We start from the raw sequence: 21,543 nt of genomic DNA, 5'->3' as shown, positions 1-21,543 counted from the left end.
GGCTCTTTTCGCACCCAACCCCGCCCTCACCCACCTCACCCCCCTCATGGCCTTTGGGTTTCAGGTTTTAGATTTAACTGTGTGTCTGCTTTCTTTCTTTGACTGTTTTATCTCAATCATTCCTCTTTAACACCAACAAAACAGGAGAAACTCCCTGGGAATCTGCATGAACAGGTTTAGAGCATGTTGTCTAATGTAACTCTAAAGAGGGAACACAGGTCGCGTTAGTTACTAGAGGATTACCACAGAGTTACTATCTATTAACTAACAGTGATGGAAGTTGAGATCCTTTACTTGAGTAAAAGTACCAATACCAACAATGTCAAAATATTCCTGAATTCAAAGGTTTACTGAAGTATAAAAGTATTCAAAACATTCTTTTTACAAAGGTATCAAAAGTAAAAGTACTCATTCTGCCGAATTGCTGGATGGGTTTCATTGTTATATTATACATACTGGTATTTCATAAGAAAATGTTTTCATCAATTCTAACTACTTAACCTACTGTTGGATAGTTCAATCTGTTAAAAATGTATCATGAGTCATATGTTTGTTATGCTCACTCTTAATGTGCAAGTGAACTGCAGCTGTCAGATAAATGTAGTGCAGTAAAAAGTACAATATTTCACTCTGAAATGTTGTGGAGTGTCAGTACAAAGTAGCATAAAATGGAAATAATCAGGTCAAGTAAAAGTACAAGTACCACAAAACTGTACTAAGCACATTATAATCTCAACCTATCAGAATGTGTTGGTTGATTACATTTTGTATTATCAATGTGACTCTGCAAAGTAACTTGTACCTTAAGCTATCAAATAAATGTAGTTCAGTAAAAAGTAAAACAAAATATTTGTCTCTGAACTGTCAACAGGTTACATAGTAAACTACACTACATGCTTATTCAGCGTTTTCACTGACGTCAAACCAACCAGCGTCACTGCGTGCTCCGTCAGCTGTACTGTGACGTAGTTCCGTCTTTCGTGACTCTTCTCATCATGTACAAACTTCAGATTTCCTCATTTGCTCTTAATAATTTAATTCGTAGTGTATGTATTGATGCCGTTTTATTATTAAATATATACGTTATTATTTCAGACGGCTGTATCGCCTCTTCTTCGCAGCAGCGTTCACTGAGTTAAACGGAACCTCTCCGTTTTTTTCACCCTTTCTCCGTTCAGTCAGGATGAAGTAGTTTCCGGGCGACAGGGTACCAGCAGTAAACATGGCGGAGGAACTGCTGGAAGCAGTGGATAGACTCCAGTCGCGGCTCCTGGAGAATCCGGAGCCTCGAAAGGTAACGACTGAACAGGTGGACACGGACAGATTTGGTGTGTAGCACCGACCGTCTCCCGAAATGCGACGGTTCGTCTCTGGCGACCCTAAACGAAGTCGCGGCCACGGCAGTGCTGCGAAAGTCGCAACGCTATTTTAAATGCTGCATTCAAGGGCCGCTCTCAGGACTCGTTTTCCTGAAACGCTTTTACGTTAAAGACCATTCAAGGCCATTCAGCTGCTTTTTGGGGGGTCGGAAATACAAATGATAGTAGTTCTGAAACTGCAGCCGTTTCCTGAAGTAATTGTGTTATTGATAAATGAATAGTTCAGTGGTTGATCAGTCCAATCAAGTTGTGGCAAGTTGTGACAACTGTAAAGTCAACCAACGACACAGGAATGAAAACCTTGACAGCCCATCAATCACCAAGTATTAATAGTTGGGCTGAAACCATGAATTTCATCATGTTGTTTGTACATTGAATCCAAGTTTACAATGTTTAAAGTAATCACAAAGGTCTTAAGCAAATTGCTAGAGGTTGAAATTAAATATACCATATCAACTCTGTCAGAAAATACACTGAGTTGTTTTGGCTCTAAAATATTTGGAAATGTTCTTAAATATCAATTAAAATACATTAATTAACAGAAGCAGCTATCATTTGCACATCCTCTTTCCCCTAAAAATACTAATGGGACACGGCAGTCTTTCACATTAATATCCCACATTCACAATTGTGCTCATCTTTTTCAACAATACAAACAACAAGGCAGCAGACTTTCCAGATCCCATCAAACACTCAAAGATATAATTGAAATTATAATATTCATTTGAATAATGTTGAATTAAAATACAATACATTAATAATTAACTGTTCCTTTGTAATTTTCAAGTTATTTTAAGACGTTTTTGTTGATTTAGCTTTGTGATCAGTAACTTTAGAGTTTTCTCCTTTTATTATCAATCCATATTCCCTAAAGATTGTATTTACATTATTTCATTTGCTTCCAATATAGCTGGGAGAGACCAGAAGAAAATAAAATGTTCTGTGGCTTCATTATGTTATTGCAGAAGCAAAATACATTACTGTCTTATTCACCAGATACATATTTATGTCTCACTCTTGGTGTTATAGCATACCGTAAAATGTAAGTTCTTCAGTATCCTGATATTTTAGAAGGAATCGTGTCAATGCCTTGGATGTGAATCATTAGTGTTCACTTTAGAATTTCAGTATGTCCGACAGCCTGCGAAGGCACCACGAGAGACGTCACGATAATTAAGGGGTTTTAACTAGTTATAACGTACTTCTTTAACACTATCTTTTAGCTAATATTAACCCCTGTCTGCTTGGTTTAATTACCTCTCATAGACACTCTATATGTCATTCAAATAATGACATTAACCACAACGTAATTTCTCTTATAGCGACACTCGGGCCAGAGTAGCCGTTAGCCATCAAGCTAACTAACGCTAGTGCGGAAAGTGATGACAGTAAACGTTACGCCGACTCCAGGCCTGAATGATAAAATGATTTATCTAATGTCGGGTCATGCTGCAGCTGCACATCACTGCATTGGGATCTGCTCTCAAAATGTTGAAAACTAAAAGCGGATAAAAGATAATTAACAATGTCCGACCCTTCTTTGTTTACTTTCACTGCTCAAATGGAACCTCCCAACACAAAGCAGTCGAGCTCTGTGTGATAGGTTTGGTAAACAGAAGCTTTAATCCGGTTTAGAGAAGTAAATATTTAGTAAAAAATTGGCAAAATCACAGCTGGGTGATTTTTTTTTTTTTTTACTACAGCCCGGCGCCGTTAGGCCACGTTATCATTGAGTCTCCACCATGACGCAGGGCTGGTGAATGCTACTGTTTCATGTCACTGTAAATGAAAAGGTCAAGAAGAGCTCCTCAGCCACCAGGCAGGAAGCAGGTGTCCCTTCGTTGGGTCAGAGAGTTCATTCATAAGACAATAATGTGAACAAAGGTAGTCCACGTGTGAGAATGTGTTTATGTAAATCATCCTGAAGGGACTCCAGTGGTTGAAATTGAAACCTGTGAACGCACCGCTCGTGCATGTACACAGTAATGTTACTGTGCTTTAGAATTAAGTAATACACTAACAGTCATCATGAAGATTTGTTTTTAGTAATGAAACCCAGTGTGCCATGATACAGCTACGGGTGTACTAAGTTATGACACATCCATCCCATCTCGATTATGATGATGATTATGTATTTATTCTAATCACAAACACTGCTGGTTCACCTCTCCTGCTGTCTCCAAATAGGAGAAGACCTATAGATCTAATCCTCTCTTACTTTACATCACCATATTGATGTGTTTTATATTATAGTAGTTTGTTATTTAATTGACTTTAAATTGCAATACAAACATATGAAATAACTTTAATAATATTTCATATCCCATACAACTCTGTCAGCACATATTTGATGTTATATTTAAAGTACATTTTCTGTTGACATTGATATAATGACTTGCTGGCTCTTTCTGTCACTTTCGACCACATCTGCTCCAATTTCGTGGATGGAGTCTGCTCTATCGCCATGGTGATGGCCCAGTTGTCGCCACGTGACCCGTGGCGTTGAACTTCGGCTGTGTGATAACAGGTGGTCGTCCATGACGACGGAGCCAACTCCATCCTCCGAGGAAGACTATGAGCTGTAAACTCTGGAACAACAATTCTTTAAGATTTAGATACAACACTTTTTTTTTTACAGTGTTTTATGGATACAATAACGAGACAGTTTTTGGAGAAGTTGTGGAAATTAGCTTCACAAATACCTTCATTAATAGAGTAGTTGAGGTTCAGTTAAGATCGACTGAGATAAATCTATGTGGGTTAAACAGTACTGTGACGTTCAGGCAGATCAGTTGGGTCCCCTGACGTTACGTTCCCTGCGTTGGCGTAACGTCAGACTCTGACGTTTTACAGTGTACACCGACGTTTTCTGAGAAAAAGAAAAGTATTGTTAAAAATATGTGTGAACCCTGTGAAAGGGTATCGATACTGAAAATGTGTTGACTTTAACGCCCGAATCCTCCTCTAAATAATTCCAATGCTCTCTTGTTTTCCAGCTACTGAAGACTTTGAAAAGACTGGGGGAGCTTCCCATGACTGTGACCATACTGGTGGTAAGGGTCCTCTTGATTTCCACACTAGAATGTCCACCAATAAAACAGACAGGACCCGTAGATAACCACGTTTTGGGAAGAGCTCTTAAGCAAGGCATTTAATCACTGACTAATCCAGACAGTCGTAGTGAGCAAGAATTGGAGCTTTTGCTGGGAACAAAAATACTTTGCTCCTCGGGCCGAATTTTGATTGCGATTTTGTGGGAATTATGAGCGAGGCCTCGACATGTTTCTGACCAATCAGATCACTCGGCTGAAGCTGCCAAATAACAGCTGTAAAAGTGAAAACACACACACAGACCAGATGTAAGAGGATGTCAGACTATTGTGGTATCTAAAAAAAATATAACTACAAACTATAAAGATTCCATCAAGCTTGCCTCGTGTTGTTGAATTAGATCCGACTTTGTTTTGCTCTCTCTTGTAGGAAACCGGAGTGGGGAAGACTGTCAATTCTTTTAGGAAGCATCAGCTGGCTGGAGAGATGGCGAAAGGCCTCGTGGCCAAATGGAAGAAACTGGTTCCTCAGTCAGACAGGTACGTTGTGCATACCTGAGCCTCGACACACGCAAACAGTAGTAAGGAGTGGAGATGTCCCTGCTTCAGCTCTCATGTCCCCGTATACTGTACGTTTCTAATCCTGCAGTGAGCATGTGCGATGGAGATGCAACATCTATATCTGTCGCAGGGGTCTTAACCTCAACCAGTGACTTCTTCAACACACAATGGGGGATACATTTGAGTCCATCTTTAATAAATAAACTGACACAGAGTTATATTGTGGCACATGTTTAGTAGAACAACGCTGCTGAGATCCAACGAGGGGCAGGATTCGAAAAGTTTTTTTCTTCCTTCTTGCTTATCCTGTTAAATGTCTCGCCGCCCGTCTTGCAGTTTATCTTTCGAGCCCTTCGAGGTTCCCCAACTCCCAGGTTAGGAACCATTGTTCTAGACGAAATAAATAAGAGCTCTTGAGTACAGGGAGGAACTTGTGACCCGCAGAGGAGCAATTGCGCAAAATCTCGTTTGTTGTATTTCACATCATTTAACATCAGTTCTGCTTTAATAGAAACGTCATCCAACCGTTTCACAGCGGTTACTGTCCACTGTTTGGGATAAAGGGCTTATTCTGAAGAGCTTTCCTTTTCAGACTGTTCATGAATTAGTGCTAGGTTAACCTGTAAGAGGTGTATAAATGTTGATGGGTCGTTAAATTCCTAAAACTTCATGTATTTTATTGCATGTTTTGCATGTCAAACTCTAATCTTAAAAGTAACTGGTGTTTTCACCACTTCCCATCTTTCTACCTCAGACCCGCCAACGTCAAAGAGGCACCACGGTCACACACGCACTCTCGAGGCCCAGAGGCGGGTGGTGGTGGTGGTGGTGGTGGTGGTGGTGGTGGAGGAGGAGGAGACCACAGACGCAACCGGGAGCCCTCTCCTGAGGAAGAGTCCTCCTACATGGAAGAAGAGGAGGAGGAGGAGGAGGAGGAGGTAGAGGTAGAGAGAGGCTATCACACGAACTACTCGCCCTCACCTCCTCAACACGAGCACTACAGCCCCCCGCAGCGAGGAGGCTACCAGTCGGACGAGTACGAGAGCCCCGAGCCTGAACCTGAACCCGAGCCTGAACCTGAGCCTGAACCTAGTCCTCCTCCTCCTCTTCGCAAAGAGGTCCGCCTCGCCAAACCCAACAAAGAACCCAACAAAAACCACCACCACGGCTCCCACGGCGAAAGAAACCGGGACAGAGACGAGGAGCGGCGGCAACGCCACGCACAGACGAGTAGCACTCGAGGAGGAGACGGCGAAGGGAAGAACCGCAGCGCAGACAGAGAGAGTCCAGTAACAAAGTCTGCAAAGCACAGCAGGAAGTCCACCACGCATGAGAGTAAGAGGGAGGAGAAGAAGAAAGGAGGAGACGACGGTGAGTGTGTGGAAGCAGTTCACTGTGACACCAGAGAGAGCTATATATATATACACACAATACTGTCAGACAGCGTGGAATAAGATTATTGATTCTTAAGAGGAAACAAAAAAGGGAAAATAGGAACAAAGTTTTCAAAGATAGATTTCAAATTGACTTCAAAGCTGCCTTCGCTTTAATCTTTCACTCAACAAAAAACTTAGAAAATGTATGATAATACCACAGCCAACAACAAAAAGAGGATTTAGTCCCATGTAGATTAGGCACTTGCTCATGTTTGGAAAGCAGAGATCAATCAGTTATCAATGAACACGTTGCTCTTGTTTTGAGGAATTGTAGCTGACAATTCAATTGCATTTCATTAAACCTTTTATTCATTGTCTAAGTCAAAATAATGCAAATGTTTCTTTTTTATTGGATGATTGTTTGTTCAGCTCTGAACACCAGAAACCATGTTTCTGTATCATCAGCCCAAAAAAGTTCGGGGCCACAAGAGAGACAGAGCGACATCCTATACCGGCTAATTGAGATACAATCTGCTGACAGGAAACGAGAAACGAGAAACTTATCATTTATGCAACAATTCCGCAAACAGCAGCGCGTGATTGCTCTGACCTTACAAAGCTGGACACATACACATGAGGTGTTTTGCTACTGTGTACTGATATAACACATCACAGACGGTTTATGTGTGTGTGTCGGTTGAAGTTGAGCTGAAAACAATTACAGTAGTTTTTACCTGAAGAACAAACTATTTTCAAGCAAAAATGTGGTTTGTCGTTTGCTGGTTCCAGCTTCTTAAATGTGAAGTTAAATGTCCTGGAAAATAATTTCAACATTTTCCCTTTGCTGAGAATGAACTACCAGGCGTACACTCCCGTCTGAAAGGGCTAATTTATGTTCAGGATCATATAAATGTTAAATGGTGTCACAGTCAACTTTGACTGTGTGAGCACCAAGCATCATGATGTAAACACAGAGTCCACCTCCTCTGGACGCACCAGAGTCCTGCTCTCTGTCCTGCTGTCCGTCAGACAGCCAGGAGCATGTTGGGTAGTGGAGTCGTGAAGGTCCTAGCTGGGTTAGCTTAGCTTCCATCTGGGCTCTCCTCCCTGGGGCCGTTCGGTGGCGTTTGGTCCGGCAGGTCTGGCTGGTTGGTTGCCTCGTGGGCGGTGATGATCTCAAAGTCCACTGCACTTAATCCAATCCCCACGCTTCCTTTTCAAATGTCGATGAATGTATCCTGTCGTATGCCATTCGTGATAAACATGAAAAAAACTTAACAAATAACAAAAATGTAGTGAAATTCATGGGAGCCAACGGCCTCAGCATGTACGCGGCCGGTAGTTATCCCACCATAAAGTATGGTGGGATATTAAACCTTGAAAACTCCACTCTTAGCTTTGTTTAGGTTTGTAACGTTCGGTCTAGACAGCAATGGTTAATATGATAAATATGAAAAAAGTGATTCATCAGCGGGATTCCTGTCTGTCGTACCGGCTGGATCATCACTGAAAATGCACTGGAAAGGGATTTCTAGAAAAGAGCGGGAGCCCTGATGATAGTTAACTGAACATCTTTGGGTTTGGCAATTTGTAGACGTCACTTTGGGCTCTGGGAACTTGTGATGGGCTTTTTTCCCACCATTTTATAGACAATTATTAATGGAGAAGTTTCAGCCCTAGTTGGATGCTGCCAACCACCTTTAGGAAAGGTTTCACCATTTTTCAGCTTCCGGTAGTTGTGAGTCATTTTGAGGATTCCCCATGATCCCCTGCATCTTCTAACTCTTCCATTTGCCTCTGTGTTTCCAGGGCGACCGCGGGCACCCAAGGACTCTCCGCCCAAGGTGGCGGAAGAAGACTTTGAGAATCCCACCATGTCCTTTGAGTCTTTCCTCACATACGACGCCCCGACGCCCGTCAAGAAGAAGAAGAAGCAGCAGCAGCCGCCAACGCCGTCGTCCTCGTCACACAGTCGGCCGCCTCACTCCTCCTCCTCCACGGCGTCCTCCCATCGTTCACGCACACCTCCGCCGGCGTCCTCCTCATCCTCCTCTTCCTCCAAAGGGAGTAAGGCCAACGGCACTCAGAGTACCAAGCGGCCACATTCAGGTTCGGCAACAGGGGAAAAACGCAAGCGGGTAAGAACAGCAGCAGAGATGTTTTACATTTGCTTTCGATTTTTTCCCAGTAGAATATAAGTAGGGCTGCAACTAATCATTATTTTCATTATCGATTAATCTGCCGTTTATTTTCTCTATTAATGGATTTATGGTTTTGTCAATAAAATGTCAGCCCAAGATGAGGCCAGATTGCTTGTTTTATTCGACCAACATTGCAAACCTCAAATATGATCAGTTTGCTTTTATTGAAGAAGTTATAGTTCATAGAAGAGAATTGACTCTAACAAGTTTAGAGACTGGAGTATCACTAAGGCTCTCTTCTTGTGGTTTCTCTGGAAACAGGAGCTTCTTATCTAACACACAGATATGAGAGTGGTATCCAAGTTTTGATCTAACCGTCGGAAAGAAACCGTTAAGCATATTTCCCAAAACCATTTCTTGAACTTATTGTGTCGTTCGACTGCTCATCTGTTGTATTTGAAACCTTTAGTTTCAAAAGCTGTTATCAGATCCTGCCTGTCGGCGTTAACGTGATGTTGTTTGCAGGTGGTTGAGGTTGTTGCGTCTCTTCCGGAAATCCCTCTGCCAGCGATCCAACCCAATTACAGACCTCTGCCCTCCATCGATGTCACACCGCTGTCCCCTCAGAGACGGAAAGGTAAGGTAACCCCCCCCCCCCCCCCCCCCGCCCCTTAAAACAACGTACGTCTTGTTTGTGAAACAGCACGGGCCCTTCTTTTGAAAAATGACATTTTGTAGCTCCAAGAACATAATCCTCATGTTATGTATTTCTAATATTTGATAGAGATCACAGGTTTCCCGCCGACAAAGCTTTCGTCGTGTACGAACTTCTTTAGAGGTATGACTAACCATGCAGTGCTTTGCGATTATGTAACCGGGTTGGGGTGGGCTTTCTCCAGTCACCTGATTTCTTAAATGTCATGTAAACAAGCAGTCTGGTTTGTGTAACGGGGGATAGGGATTAGAGGAACCCAATTTCTCCAGCTAGATCCCTCCAGGAGAGGGCTGATTTCATGGCCATGTATACGGGAAACAGGGTTTCTAATCGGCTTTTTACAATTCCACATATGCAGGACAAAGACTTCGGACAGAGAAAGTATTCCCATGTTCAAAATGATGCCATTCAAAGTTCGACTGAAACTTAAACTAACAAAATAGCCTCTAGAAGTCTATGTAAGTTCGGGTTTTTCTGCTGACTTTTGACTGTTCGTTAAAATCCGACACAGAAGCAGATTTTTCACTCTGTCTGACTCTGACTTTCTGCCGTATTGGAGTTTTTTAAAGTTGCTGCTAATGTCAAACCCAACCGTTCCTGCTGCTGCTTCACATAAAACCTTTCCGCTGGCGAAGCGGCGGGATGCTTTTTTTATTAAAACAAATGCAGCGTGTTTGTCCATGTGTTAGCGGAGCTTCGTTAGTGGTGCTATCCTTCAATAGTCAACCAGATACGGACAAATTCTGCACTCTTTGGTCAACGGATCAGTTTTGATATTGCAGGCAGCAACAGTACAAACAGAGATCTCTGTAAATGCACATTAAATAAGCGAGCCTGACCTCCTCTGTTTATATGCAGATTTACTGTAACCAGGTTCATAAAGTGGATGTTAACGCGTTCAACCAGGTTTCTCTGCTGGAATCTTGTGTCTATGTTAGTGTACTGAGGGAGGTGAGCCCATGTGTAAATGTTGGCTGTTGGTTTTTTTTCTGCAAGTTGACCAATTGTTTTGGCCATTTCAGTGCTGAAAGTGGCTGTGAACACATAACCGTAACCGTGCAGCTGTGAACCTCAGAGGCCTGGGGGCTTCTGTTCCACTCAGGATTTGGGTGTCAAATACCAAACTCTTTCTTCGACATGTTCAAACAACTGCACTTTTTTTCTTCTTTTTTTTCTTTCTTGTCAGTGTCAGCGTATCTGTAAAAGTTCGTCCTGCCCTGCTCCGTGTCGCCCTGACTGACGGACACGCTCCCTTTCTTTGCTTTCAGTTCCCGTCTGCAACGACGAGGAGGATACCGGGTTCACGGGGAAGCGGTTCAACTCCAAGATGGTGGTCTACTCAGGATCAAAGACCGCCTACTTGCCCAAGATGATGACTCTGTACGAGCAGTGCATCCGTGTGCTGCAGAACAACATTGACTGTGAGTGGAGCAATCAATATTAATACTCGGAAAAACCCCAAATTTAGATATTTTAGCCCCTAAACATGACATTAATATGGCACATGAGCACACCGGTGAATAGAAATACCAAAAGGTAGCATTAAAAAAAACAATAAATTGTTTTATTTCAAAATGTTCAGACATAATCATATGACTTGGCCTGAAGTGTGGTCATAACAGATCATTAAATGATGTGCTAATTTTTTATCATGTTATTAAAAAAGAAAAGATTTAAATGAATGCGGTGAAGTTGACGGCCGTGCTTCCTGCGTGCCTTTTTTTAGGAGATGCCGAATAAGCACTAAAATGTGTTTTTTTTAATGATTTTACTCTGCATTTAATGCTACTACAGTAATGGAGGTGCCAGAGGGGTGGGGCTCACCACAAAGCATACAAGATAAACGCTCACAGTCCCTGGACAAAATGTTGGAGAGTCAACATCTACGACTCCGCAAACACTTCCAACCCCACCCGCCTGTTATCTTAAGGTGGCTAAAACAAACTGCTCTTTTCAGCCATCGCCGAGGTCGGAGGGGTGCCGTTCGAGATCCTGGAGCCGGTGCTGGAGCGGTGCACACCGGAGCAGCTGTACCGCATCGAGCAGAGCAACCAGGTGACGCTCGCATCTGTATTTGTTCTGTTCGTCTGTGGGCGGTCGAGACACAACAGTAGAGGGAGCTTAGAATTGACTTCAGGGTGGGCAAGATCACAAATAAACAATTTAAACTAGTGATGTATACAAATATAACCAGACTTAATCAAAGAAACCAAATTACAACAACTTACCTCCACTGTGGCTCAACTGAATGTTGTATGTTAGAGTCCTGATGGGCAGGTGGCACCTTGCATGGTAGCTCCTGCCATCAGTGTATGAATGGGTGAATGATGACATGTAGTGTGAAAGCACTTTGAGTGGTCAGAAGACTAGAAAAGCGCTATACTTTACTTTACTAAAATTGACAAGAAGAGAGGAAGAAAATGCAGAATGACGAGGACAATATGTAGGAACACTGATGGTGCTCCTTGTTGATTTCGCTCCTCTCTTCTTTCAGTGGTTTACGGAGGAATCTGACGAGCTGTGGATGCGCCATTGTCAGCGGGACTTCAAGCGCGAGACACCTCAGGAGTACGAGTCGTGGAGGGAGATGTACCTCAGGCTGCACGACGAGCGCGAGGAGCGACTGAGGATGCTCACCCAGAACATCTCCTCCGCCCACGCCAACAAGCCAAAAGGTAGGAGACGCATCGAGTCACTATCGGTTTCTCATTTATGAGCACAGAAGAGGTGACGAGAGATGGACATTCATTTCTACAGAAATGTCACAGATTGAGGTTCATGCATCAAGGCGTTTTGAGCGTTGGCGTTTTTTAGTTTGAGCGTTGCGTTGTCCTGGCAGGGCGCCAGGTCAAGATGGCGTTTGTGAATTCTGTCGCCAAGCCGCCGCGCGACGTCCGCCGCCGACAGGAAAAGTTCGGCACCATCAGTGGCTCGTCAGCCAGCTCCACCGCAGCTGCAGCTCCCATCAAGTCAGTATCACGTCCAGCACATTGACATACTTGACATCGAGGGTTTAGGACTTGAGATGGAATAAAGATGAATACGTTTTATTTATGTGTGCACAGGGTTTATCCAGGAGTGTATTTACAGTCCGTCAGGGGAGTTCATTTCTCTTTTTTGCTTTAGAGCACGGTTACAGACTCTTTTTTTTTTTCTCTCCCTGTGTCCTTCAGAATACGACCAGCTACCACAGACTACTCTGGTGAATTGAGTCGCTCCTCTTCCTCCCAACTCGACCCTTCTCCCGGCTCGTCTCGCTCCTTTGCACCAGGTGGTGGAGCAGCAGCAGCAGCAGCAGGAGGAGGAGTAGGAGGAGGAGGAGGAGTTGGAGGAGGACCTGCCGCCCGCGACAAACCACAGGTCAAAAGTAAGTGTGCGTGTGCGTGTGTGTGTGTGTGAACGATCAGAAAGAGAACCACAATTATGTTTGAGGTTGTTTTTTTTTTAAATCTCAAACAAATCATTTGTTCCTTCTCGCAGAAATCGCCCCCATGATGGCCAAAACTATCAAAGCTTTCAAGAACAGATTCTCCCGCCGATAGTGTGAAAGAGACTGAATGTATTTTATGGATTCCAACTGTGTTTTTAATTTAAGTTTTTAGCTAATTTTACTGGAGACCCCATCATCCCTGCGCACACACACACACACACACACCATCAACTTTACCACCAAACATATCGTATGAACTTTTCAGCATTGGTGGGAAAATGTTTGATTTTTTTTAACAAGTTTTATTTAAGTGGCGACATCTGTTTTTTTTTTGTTGGGGGGGGGGGGGGGGGGGTCTTTGAATAAGTATTTAAATCATGAATGACGGTCACTGGGTGTGACGTCTGTGTTAAGAGAATTAACATTTTACAAGACGCAAAGGACACACACACACACCTACACCTGCAAACACACAGTCTGTTACTTTCTCTTGTTTTATAGCAGACATTTTAAAAGGAAAAGGTCAACCCTTTTTTGTGCTTACTTACAGAGAGTTAGACACCGTCACCTCTGTTCGCTAAATATGAAGCTGGACCCAGGAGACGGTTAGCTTAGCATAGCATAAAGACTGGAAACAGAGGGAAACAGCTAGCCTGGATCTGGCCAAAGGTAACCTCTAAAGCTCATTAATATGTTCTATCTTGTTTTCTTAAACCGTACACATTGTGTGTAAAAACAACAATTCTGTATTTTTATGGGGAGGGGGGGGGGTTATGGAACAAGCTAGTTTTCAGCCAAGACCAGTTTTACACAGAAAACTACAATTATTTTGTACATATTAACTAACTTAAGACTCAACATGTTAATCAGTGAGATTTAAATGTGGTGGTTGGTGGAATCTGCTACCATGCTGGCCGTTTCCAGTTTTTATGCGATGCTATGTTATGCTAGGTTAGCCGGCTGCTGTCTGTAGCTTCATATTTAGTCTACCGACATGGGAGTGGTGTCAGTCTTCTCATCTAACTCTTGGCAAGAAAGCTAGCAAGCATACCTCTTCAACAAAAATATCGAACTTTCTCTTCATGTGACAGAAAATTACTGATTCTTTTTTACATTTTTATTTTGTCACTTTTTACATTTGAGCAACTGATACACTACAAGAGGAAAACCTTTACACACTTTTTCCTTTTACCATAATGGCTTGCATGATGCACGTCAGCCGAGACATCAACTGGCTGGTTAAAGACTCTGCTTTTTAAAAAATACAAACACACACATGCATATCTAGACATTCATTTTTTTTAATGTGTAGGGCTGAAAATGATTTCAGTGAACAACACGGACACAAACTCTTTGTAGATTTATTTTAACCCTCCTGTGGCTTCAGATCATGTTTTTTCTGCTGTTGAATGTGTGTGTGTCCCCGTTTATATCTGCCTCACTGTGAGTGAATGCTGAAGAGACGAAAAGGAACTAGGAAACACGACAATAAGGAAGGAAGTTAATAGGACGTCTGCAGTTTCAGTCTACAACAATGAGATGTATTTATTTTCAACACTGGGACCTGGCACCCCACAACACGGGCCCCAAATGAAGTAGATAAAAAAATTGTAATTTTATTAGATTTTAATAAATGTTATATGGTCATTTTTATTAAAATTGACTTTTTGCCCTTAAAGACTGTGTGTGAAGAACTCTTTTTTTTGTGTGACGGTGTTTTATCCAGCAAAACAAACAAATCCTTAAACATGAGAAAGGAGCATCACTTTGTGTCAACATTTTCTCTCTAAATGACGGAACAAAAAAAGTCAAAAAGTCTGCAGAGGAGGTTGTGAAGTAATATGGAAAAACTGTCCCTTGAGAATATTCTGTTGGCCTTAATAAAGAGGTACTGGTATATTATTTACATTCGATGCTCTTCTTAAATCATGTATTGTGGCATTTATTCCCTATTAAACCTAAATTTTGTGTTTTTCCTTTGTTTCAAATATCTCGTCATTAACATCCAGGATCTAAATGGATGGTAACCTTTTAGTGGTTGTAGTTTCCATTTTAATTAATATGTCCTAATTCACATTTGCTCAATCTGAGAAATTTTAAGGTTTTAAGAGTCGGAACACTTTCTATAGAAAGTTGAAGGTAAAAGAGTCAGGTCAGGTGTGTTGTATGTATAGGGCGTGTCGGCCGTTAAAACACTTCCTGGAAGTCTGTTTTCGTGATTCCTGGCTCATGGCTCCTCCTCGCTCCTCGCTCCTCGCTCCTCGCTCCTCCTTGCAGCAATAAGAGCTTTGGGACGGCCGTCAATATGGCGGCGCAGAGCAACTTCCGGTTCAAGCGAGGATAGAGGAGCAGGGAAACAACTATTAAGAGACTTGAGATGTACCCACTGAGGTCAGACTAGTGTTCAGACTTCGCTTACCTCAGGGCTGAACACGTGTTACAATCAATCTGACCGGGTTTTCCCCGATGTTCCGTGTTACTGCTGCATCGGATAAATGCTGTCCTCTCTTAAAATGTCACTAATGATATTTAAGAAACTGTAACCCAGAAATCCATTTATTAAAAATGAAAAAAGCAGCAGACAGCCAGTTTGAAGGTATTTATTTTACAGTATTTCCACCATGTGGAGGTTGTTATGTCACTTTACTATACATTCATTTTTAGAACTCATAAAGTTCATCATTCGCATGTGATTTTAACCCACAGACATTTTACAAGCAGAGTGCAGCAATATGAGTTCATCTCTATTTCTGACAGTCAGGGCTTTTGGCTGTAATATTTTACTTAAGAAGTTTTTCCCCAAAATTACCGCAGAATTTTTTTAGATACTAATTACTTCCTTTCAAAGAGGAATATATAAATGTATATAGTGGCTTCTCCTTAACCCACACATTTATCCTAATTATATCAATATTTTGCTACTGGGGCCTCTTTGAAAGGAAGTAGTCTCTCTCTCTCTCTCGCTCTCGCTCTCTGTGTGGGTATATATATATATATACACACCAAACGCAGAGCCAGTTTGTCCGTCATGGGCTACTGTAGAAACATGCCGCTGCCCAGAGTAAAGAGGCCATAAATCGTAGAGGATGATTTCCTTCCCCTTCAAAATAAAATACCTGCCTGCACTTATTAAATAGAGAATTAAAAAGAGGCTACACTGTTTTCTATCACGTAGTAGGATCAAAGTGGGATACAGTTTTAAGCGCCGGAAAAACTTGGAAGTGATTGTTGAGTTTACAGTTTTTAGCAGATACATTTGCTAAAAAGCTTTAAATTAAGGGTCATTTTTTGATACTGTCGGTAAATTGTTTTATTTTTATTTTTCATGCCACTCTGATACGTTTAACTGTCAAATATCATGAACATATATGGTAAATCCTCATTACTATGGAGACCCAAAGTGTTCTATATCAGTTAAATAAACACAAACGTATGAACTATAAAAGCACATGAATTAAAACAACCATGAACATTTGAAAAACAAATTAAATAGAATAATTATTCATAATAAATACAAAAAATAAAAAATCTTTTAAAATGTCTCATAACCAGTTTTTCCTTTCACAACATTTTCCAAATGATCATTGATGCCTAATGCTATTGTGCGTTTATCTCATTTCAGAAAATGATATGATTGACCCATATTAGTACTACTTGATTTAATGTAAACGCAATGTTAGCACTCTCAGCATTGACCTTAATACCATTTAGACAAACAGCTTCTTTTATTCTAAAAATCTCAAACCGGAAGTACCTTTATAATGTCTGCTCGCTTGACAGACGTGAAACTTCCTGATAGGGCTGGTTCACTTTCTGTAAACACACTGAACGAGCGGCAGGTTGTTGTTGTTTCTGTCCGAGCTCACTGTAACGGAAAGCAGCGTTTCAAGCTCCACGATGTCCGGGCACGGTCATGGTCATGGTCACGGACACGGAGGTGGGTGCGTGGGGGAGCACGAGCCCGCGGAGAGGGGCCTGGAGTACGGACTGTACCAGCGGATCGACCTGGAGAAGCTGCAGTGCCTGAACGAGAGCAGAGACGGGGATGGGAAGCTGGTGTTCAAACCGTGGGATCGGCGGAACGAGCGAGACACGGTAACGACGAGACACAGAGCCTCTACCCCGGTCAGCTGTCATGTCCGTGTCCCCATAGATCTTTATTAGTGTGCGTTTCTCTTGAGAGTGCAGGGGCTGCTGATGCGGAGCCTCGCTGTGGAGCTGCGCAGTTAGTAAATCAAACAACTTTATTGATACTAATGTGGCTGCCAAATGACATGAGGTCTGCAGTCCCGTAATTTACTTTACTGATTGGGGCTGAGAAATATGGTTGAAATCCAGGGATTTTACTAGTTACTTTTCAAAATAAGAATGGAAAAAAAATACCATATGAGTTTATGAATGGAATGATTTTATTCTATGTATAGAGATTTATTTTATAGAGATATAGTTAAGGTTAGTTTAGCTTTTACCTATGGCAGTGAAAACGTACTTTTTCCGTTGATGCATCAGTCCTAACAGCTACTACAGTGTTACATATCAGCTCAGAAGGGCCTTTTCTTTTGCAGATTAACTACTTTTACTTTGGGGTTTATTGTACGTTCAGCAGATCATACTTTTACATTGAATGAAAGATTTCACATTGTTGTGCTGGTACTTTTACTGAATTGGCTACTTATTCCACATGATGTTAATAATAGCATTTTAAGGTATTGACACACTGGTATGTCACAAAATTGCAAATGGTGGCAAAACTACATTCAAATAACTGAACTGATGTTTGTGAAATCATATTTTATATTGATTCATTAGCAGGTTATTTTCTTGATTCACTGACGAATCATTTTCTTTACAAAATGTTAGGAAATAGTGGAAAATATTGCCCAGTTGTGTTTGCTCATATTAGCATCTTTGTGGCCCAGAAACCAGTCAAACCAGTATCCCGAACTGATAATGTCTCAGGCAGATTATAGTGTTTGTTTTATTGCTGATTACCCAGAGGGAGTTCACATCTGTTTGTCTATTTTCTTTTAGTATGTCGAGAGTGACGCTGATGAAGAGCTGCTGTTCAACATCCCGTAAGTCCTAAAATCCTCATCCTCCTCATCATGATGAGCCTGAACTTGAACCTTTTCTCCTGAATGAGCCAACTGTATGCTCTGCTGCCTTGTGCTCTTTTTTGCTGTAATTTCAGACCAAAACTCTGATTTCATTTTAGTTTTGTCATAATTCACTGTTCATCTCTCGTGACGGCTTCACAACACCCTGTTGTTGATGTTTTTTTGTCTTGAAAGCACCTCTTTGTGATTTTGCCCTGTCTCATCAAAGATAGCGGCGAACAAACTCCGTGTCATCTCTTTCAGTTTTACAGGCAGCGTGAAGCTGAAGGGCATCATCATCTCTGGGGAAAATGACGACTCTCATCCAGCTGAGATCCGACTGTGAGTGTCTTGCTCACTGCCTCTCGCGTTGGACCGGTTTTGATGTCCTACTAAAACCATAATGAAACTGGTCTGGAGTTAAAGTGCTTCTATCCTTTCCCCTGCTAGAGGGCAGCGACCGCATGAACTTCATTCTTGTCGTTCCAGGTACAAGAACATCCCCCACATGTCCTTCGACGACACCGGCAGAGAACCTGAGCAGGCCTTCAGACTCAACAGAGACCCTGTCGCTGAGCTGGAGTACCCGACAAAGTGAGAGCATGAACAGATTAGTTTTTTTAATCCCCTGAGCAACTTTGTGCACGCAGGAACCGTTAGTCCCGTCAGGTTCCCAAATCAACACTATCCACCTGCCTTATAAGATGCCAGTTAGCGGTGCATTCAAGAATACTGCAGTTTAAGAATTTTGCATGCTTGTCCTCTAGTTTCCTGTTACCTTTAGTCGTCCAAAATACGCTGTTGTACCTTTTTTCCAAGGATTTCAGATTTGGTCCTGATTGATAAGTCGAGAGATGAAGATAAAGAAGTGATAATGCAATGTAGCTTGTAAGCTTGATGCTTGATGACACGACGCGGTGAAGCGTTCAAAACACAAGTGGAAGCACCTCTTTTTGTTTTTCCCTTTCTGTTCGCCTCCATGCGTCACGCTTGCCTCCGCTTGCATGAGTTTCTACCTGCCGCATTGCGGTTAAGCATTGCCTCCAATGCCGTGTGAATGCTGCTGTCTCACACCGAGGTGTCTCTCCTGTTGTGTGATGATTTCCCAGGATCGCTCGTTTTTCCAACGTGCAGCACCTCTCCGTCCACATCTCGAAGAACTTCGGAGCAGAGAGCACCAGGGTCTACTACATCGGTCTGAGGGGAGAATACTCGGAGGTCAGTCGGAGTTACAGCGTCTTCTCCTCTTTTTGTCTCGTCATCTCAAATGCTGTAGATTTCGATGAGGGGAGTGACATCCTCCAAAATGACCCTTAAGACGCCTCTAAAACAGTATCAATAAAAGACTTCATGAAGGGAGGGTTTATTGCAGGGCTGTTGTATTAGCTTTAGCTAGGTGGACCTAATAAACTGGCTGGTGTTATTAATCTTCTTCACGTTCCCACATGTAGGAATGTATTTCCAGAGTCCAGTGTTTCCAGCACGGATAAACCGATGAAGATCTGTGTTTAGTTTTCCTCAGTTGTCTGATGGTTTGTTTGGCTGCGTGCGTCAGATCACAACTACATTGAAAGGAGACATTATTTTGACTCCTCTTCCATCCCGAGGGCAGCAGATTCTTTCCCAAAATATTTAGGTATTTGTCTGGTGTGACTCCACTTTCCCCCTCCGTTCTCCAAAGAGCCCCGCGTGTCCGTCCGTTGGTACGATGATGATGCTGTGGTGACAAGCTGTGTTAGCTCTTCACAAAGTCCTTCGTTTTAAGGAACGCCAAACGGTCCACGACGTGTAGCTTTGTCAAAACATTCGAGTTCCACCCCTGTTATTTATTGAACGTCAAATCTGTGTTCATGCGTGATTAAATCACGGGTTGCCACTTTTCCCTTAGAGCTCTGAATAGCAACGATCATGCACGTTGCAAGCATGCAGCCATACAGTCGGTTCAGCTGGTTCAATTTAGGTCTTTGAATCTTTGTTGTCACTCTCTTGAAGTTTGATGTCTGGCCCTCTCAGAGAGATCGCAGTTTCACTTGATATGGTTCAAGTCATTATTTAGTCAGATATTTTGTTTTTTATTCAGTTTGTGTAGCCCAAACGCTTGATTGGAAAAATAGTCTGTAGTATAATGTAGTTGGTTAGTTGCAGCCATAGACTGTAGGAAGTGGATGTAGTCAGCGTGACATCACCAATGGGTTCCACGCCTCGAGTTTGCCTTTTTTTTTTTTCAATCAGAAGTTACAACATAAGAAGGTTGAGCCACGTACAACCGAAAGCTGAATAGGACATTTTAGGCGATTGTGTTTTGAATGAATGAAGTCGACATGGTATCATATACACTAAAGGCCGTAGTGTATAACCAACTGCTCCTCTTTAGCCCTGCCTTTCTTTCTATGTAATAGATTGAACCTGAAACACACTATATATACATACCTCTGAATGTTTGCCTGTACGGTAAGTTGACCTGTCTTTCTCTCCGTGCGCTCTTCAGACTTACAGACATGAAGTGACGATCTGTAACTACGAGGCATCAGCCAACCCTGCAGATCACAAAGTGGAGAGCGTCATCCCCCAAACCAACTTCATTTCCTGAAGAAGCGTCAGAGAGTCGGAAGGAAAAGAGGCGGGAAGAGAGGTTTCTTTTGGCGTCTGCTGGCTGTCATTGATGCAAAAAGTCTTCAGAGGAGTTCAACGCTGCGGAGCGGCAGGCTGGTTGAGCCTCGGCCGGTGACTTGAGCGCTGTACTCTGAAGACCAGAGAGCTCCAGGTGTGTCTGGAAGTGCCATGTTGTTGCTCTGTGTTCTATGGCAATAAAGAGTGAAGGCTTAATGTGGGCAAAAAGCTTAGTAATAATTGCATGAAACATTTGATATTCAAATAAAGTCTGTTGCTATCAGTTAAAGCTGCATACTCTGATTCATGTTTAAAGATATCCACCACTTCAATAAAGTGACATCTGCTTTTAAATAAAACACATAAGGCTGGAAATATACCAAGTGATGTTACTCTTTGATTGATTAAATGACTTTGGTCGCCATGTTTATACAATGGATTCGTAGTTGGCTTCACGCAATGATTTTTAGGTGTGAAAAATGTAAAGAAACTTAATTTGCTCTCAAAAATCTTCAGGAAGAAAGATACACAGTCAGAAAATGTATGAGCATGTGTAAGCTAAATATGAGGTTTGAGGTCTCCAAGAATGTTACTATATTTAAGAAATAATTAAAAATGGAAGATTTAATCATGTTATGCTTAACAGTGCTCTGAAATGCTTAACATACATTCAATGTAACATGATTTGATGGTTTTTAATGTAGACATTTATAGTTTACACATAATTATAGTAATTGTGTCTTAATTTTATCATCTCAGATTTTTTTAGAAGCAAATGTTTTCATATACATGTTATTGTCTTTAAAGGATCAGTTCACACAATTATGTTTATCCTTACTATCCTCTGGTGGTATATAAATATTTTTGCTGCTCAAAGTATTAACAAGTTATATGTGGAAAACACAGTAGCCCATCTCTAGTAGGGTCCCATCTTACCCTAATATGATCATCTACAGAAGTCATTAATATCATGTTTCAGTGATGTCAGCACCTCAGACGATCAATTAAACTAACGTTTGGCAGTAAAGTTTCCATGTGTGGCATACTTCCTTGACTGATCATTTAATAAACAAAACACGAAACATTTCTATGGTATAGTATAATCTTAATCTGAAAAGTAACCTTAAATTCATGTAGCACGTATCATATAGTTATTGAGTAAATATACTTTACTATTACATATCT

At 41.9% G+C, this 21,543-nt stretch overlaps 2 protein-coding genes across 2 annotated transcripts; both read left to right on the top strand.

The window, feature by feature from the left end:
- The first annotated feature begins 1,198 nt into the window (after positions 1–1,198).
- On the top strand, positions 1,199–12,964 carry eloa (elongin A). Its single transcript, XM_079176730.1, has 12 exons — positions 1,199–1,294; positions 4,376–4,432; positions 4,860–4,969; positions 5,745–6,361; positions 8,176–8,504; positions 9,033–9,144; positions 10,491–10,643; positions 11,180–11,277; positions 11,717–11,897; positions 12,062–12,191; positions 12,396–12,589; positions 12,703–12,964. Exons 1-12 carry the CDS (start codon positions 1,223–1,225, stop codon positions 12,762–12,764), a joined length of 2,115 nt encoding a protein of 704 aa, XP_079032856.1. The 5' UTR covers positions 1,199–1,222; the 3' UTR covers positions 12,765–12,964.
- Positions 12,965–16,446: 3,482 nt separating this feature from the next.
- Positions 16,447–21,375, top strand: pithd1 (PITH (C-terminal proteasome-interacting domain of thioredoxin-like) domain containing 1). The gene is made up of 6 exons (XM_079176671.1): positions 16,447–16,747; positions 17,684–17,727; positions 18,013–18,090; positions 18,238–18,342; positions 18,858–18,966; positions 20,237–21,375. The coding sequence occupies exons 1-6, from the start codon at positions 16,550–16,552 to the stop codon at positions 20,336–20,338; spliced, it is 636 nt and encodes a 211-aa protein (XP_079032797.1). The 5' UTR covers positions 16,447–16,549; the 3' UTR covers positions 20,339–21,375.
- Positions 21,376–21,543: the final 168 nt, after the last annotated feature.

This window comes from Pholis gunnellus (assembly GCF_910591455.1).
Source record: "Pholis gunnellus genome assembly, chromosome: 16".
Classification (NCBI taxonomy): domain Eukaryota; kingdom Metazoa; phylum Chordata; class Actinopteri; order Perciformes; family Pholidae; genus Pholis; species Pholis gunnellus.
This window is presented reverse-complemented; position numbering and strand designations above follow the sequence as displayed.

Bases quoted from the DNA above. Each gene is read 5' to 3' on its own strand.
- eloa (XM_079176730.1), top strand. From the start codon at position 1,223: ATGGCGGAGGAACTGCTGGAAGCAGTGGATAGACTCCAGTCGCGGCTC. The intron at 4,433-4,859 runs GTAAGGGTCCTC...TCTCTCTTGTAG, and splicing joins TGACTGTGACCATACTGGTG to GAAACCGGAGTGGGGAAGAC. The intron at 9,145-10,490 runs GTAAGGTAACCC...CTTTGCTTTCAG, and splicing joins GTCCCCTCAGAGACGGAAAG to TTCCCGTCTGCAACGACGAG.
- pithd1 (XM_079176671.1), top strand. From the start codon at position 16,550: ATGTCCGGGCACGGTCATGGTCATGGTCACGGACACGGAGGTGGGTGC. The intron at 18,091-18,237 runs GTGAGTGTCTTG...TTGTCGTTCCAG, and splicing joins CATCCAGCTGAGATCCGACT to GTACAAGAACATCCCCCACA. The intron at 18,967-20,236 runs GTCAGTCGGAGT...TGCGCTCTTCAG, and splicing joins TGAGGGGAGAATACTCGGAG to ACTTACAGACATGAAGTGAC.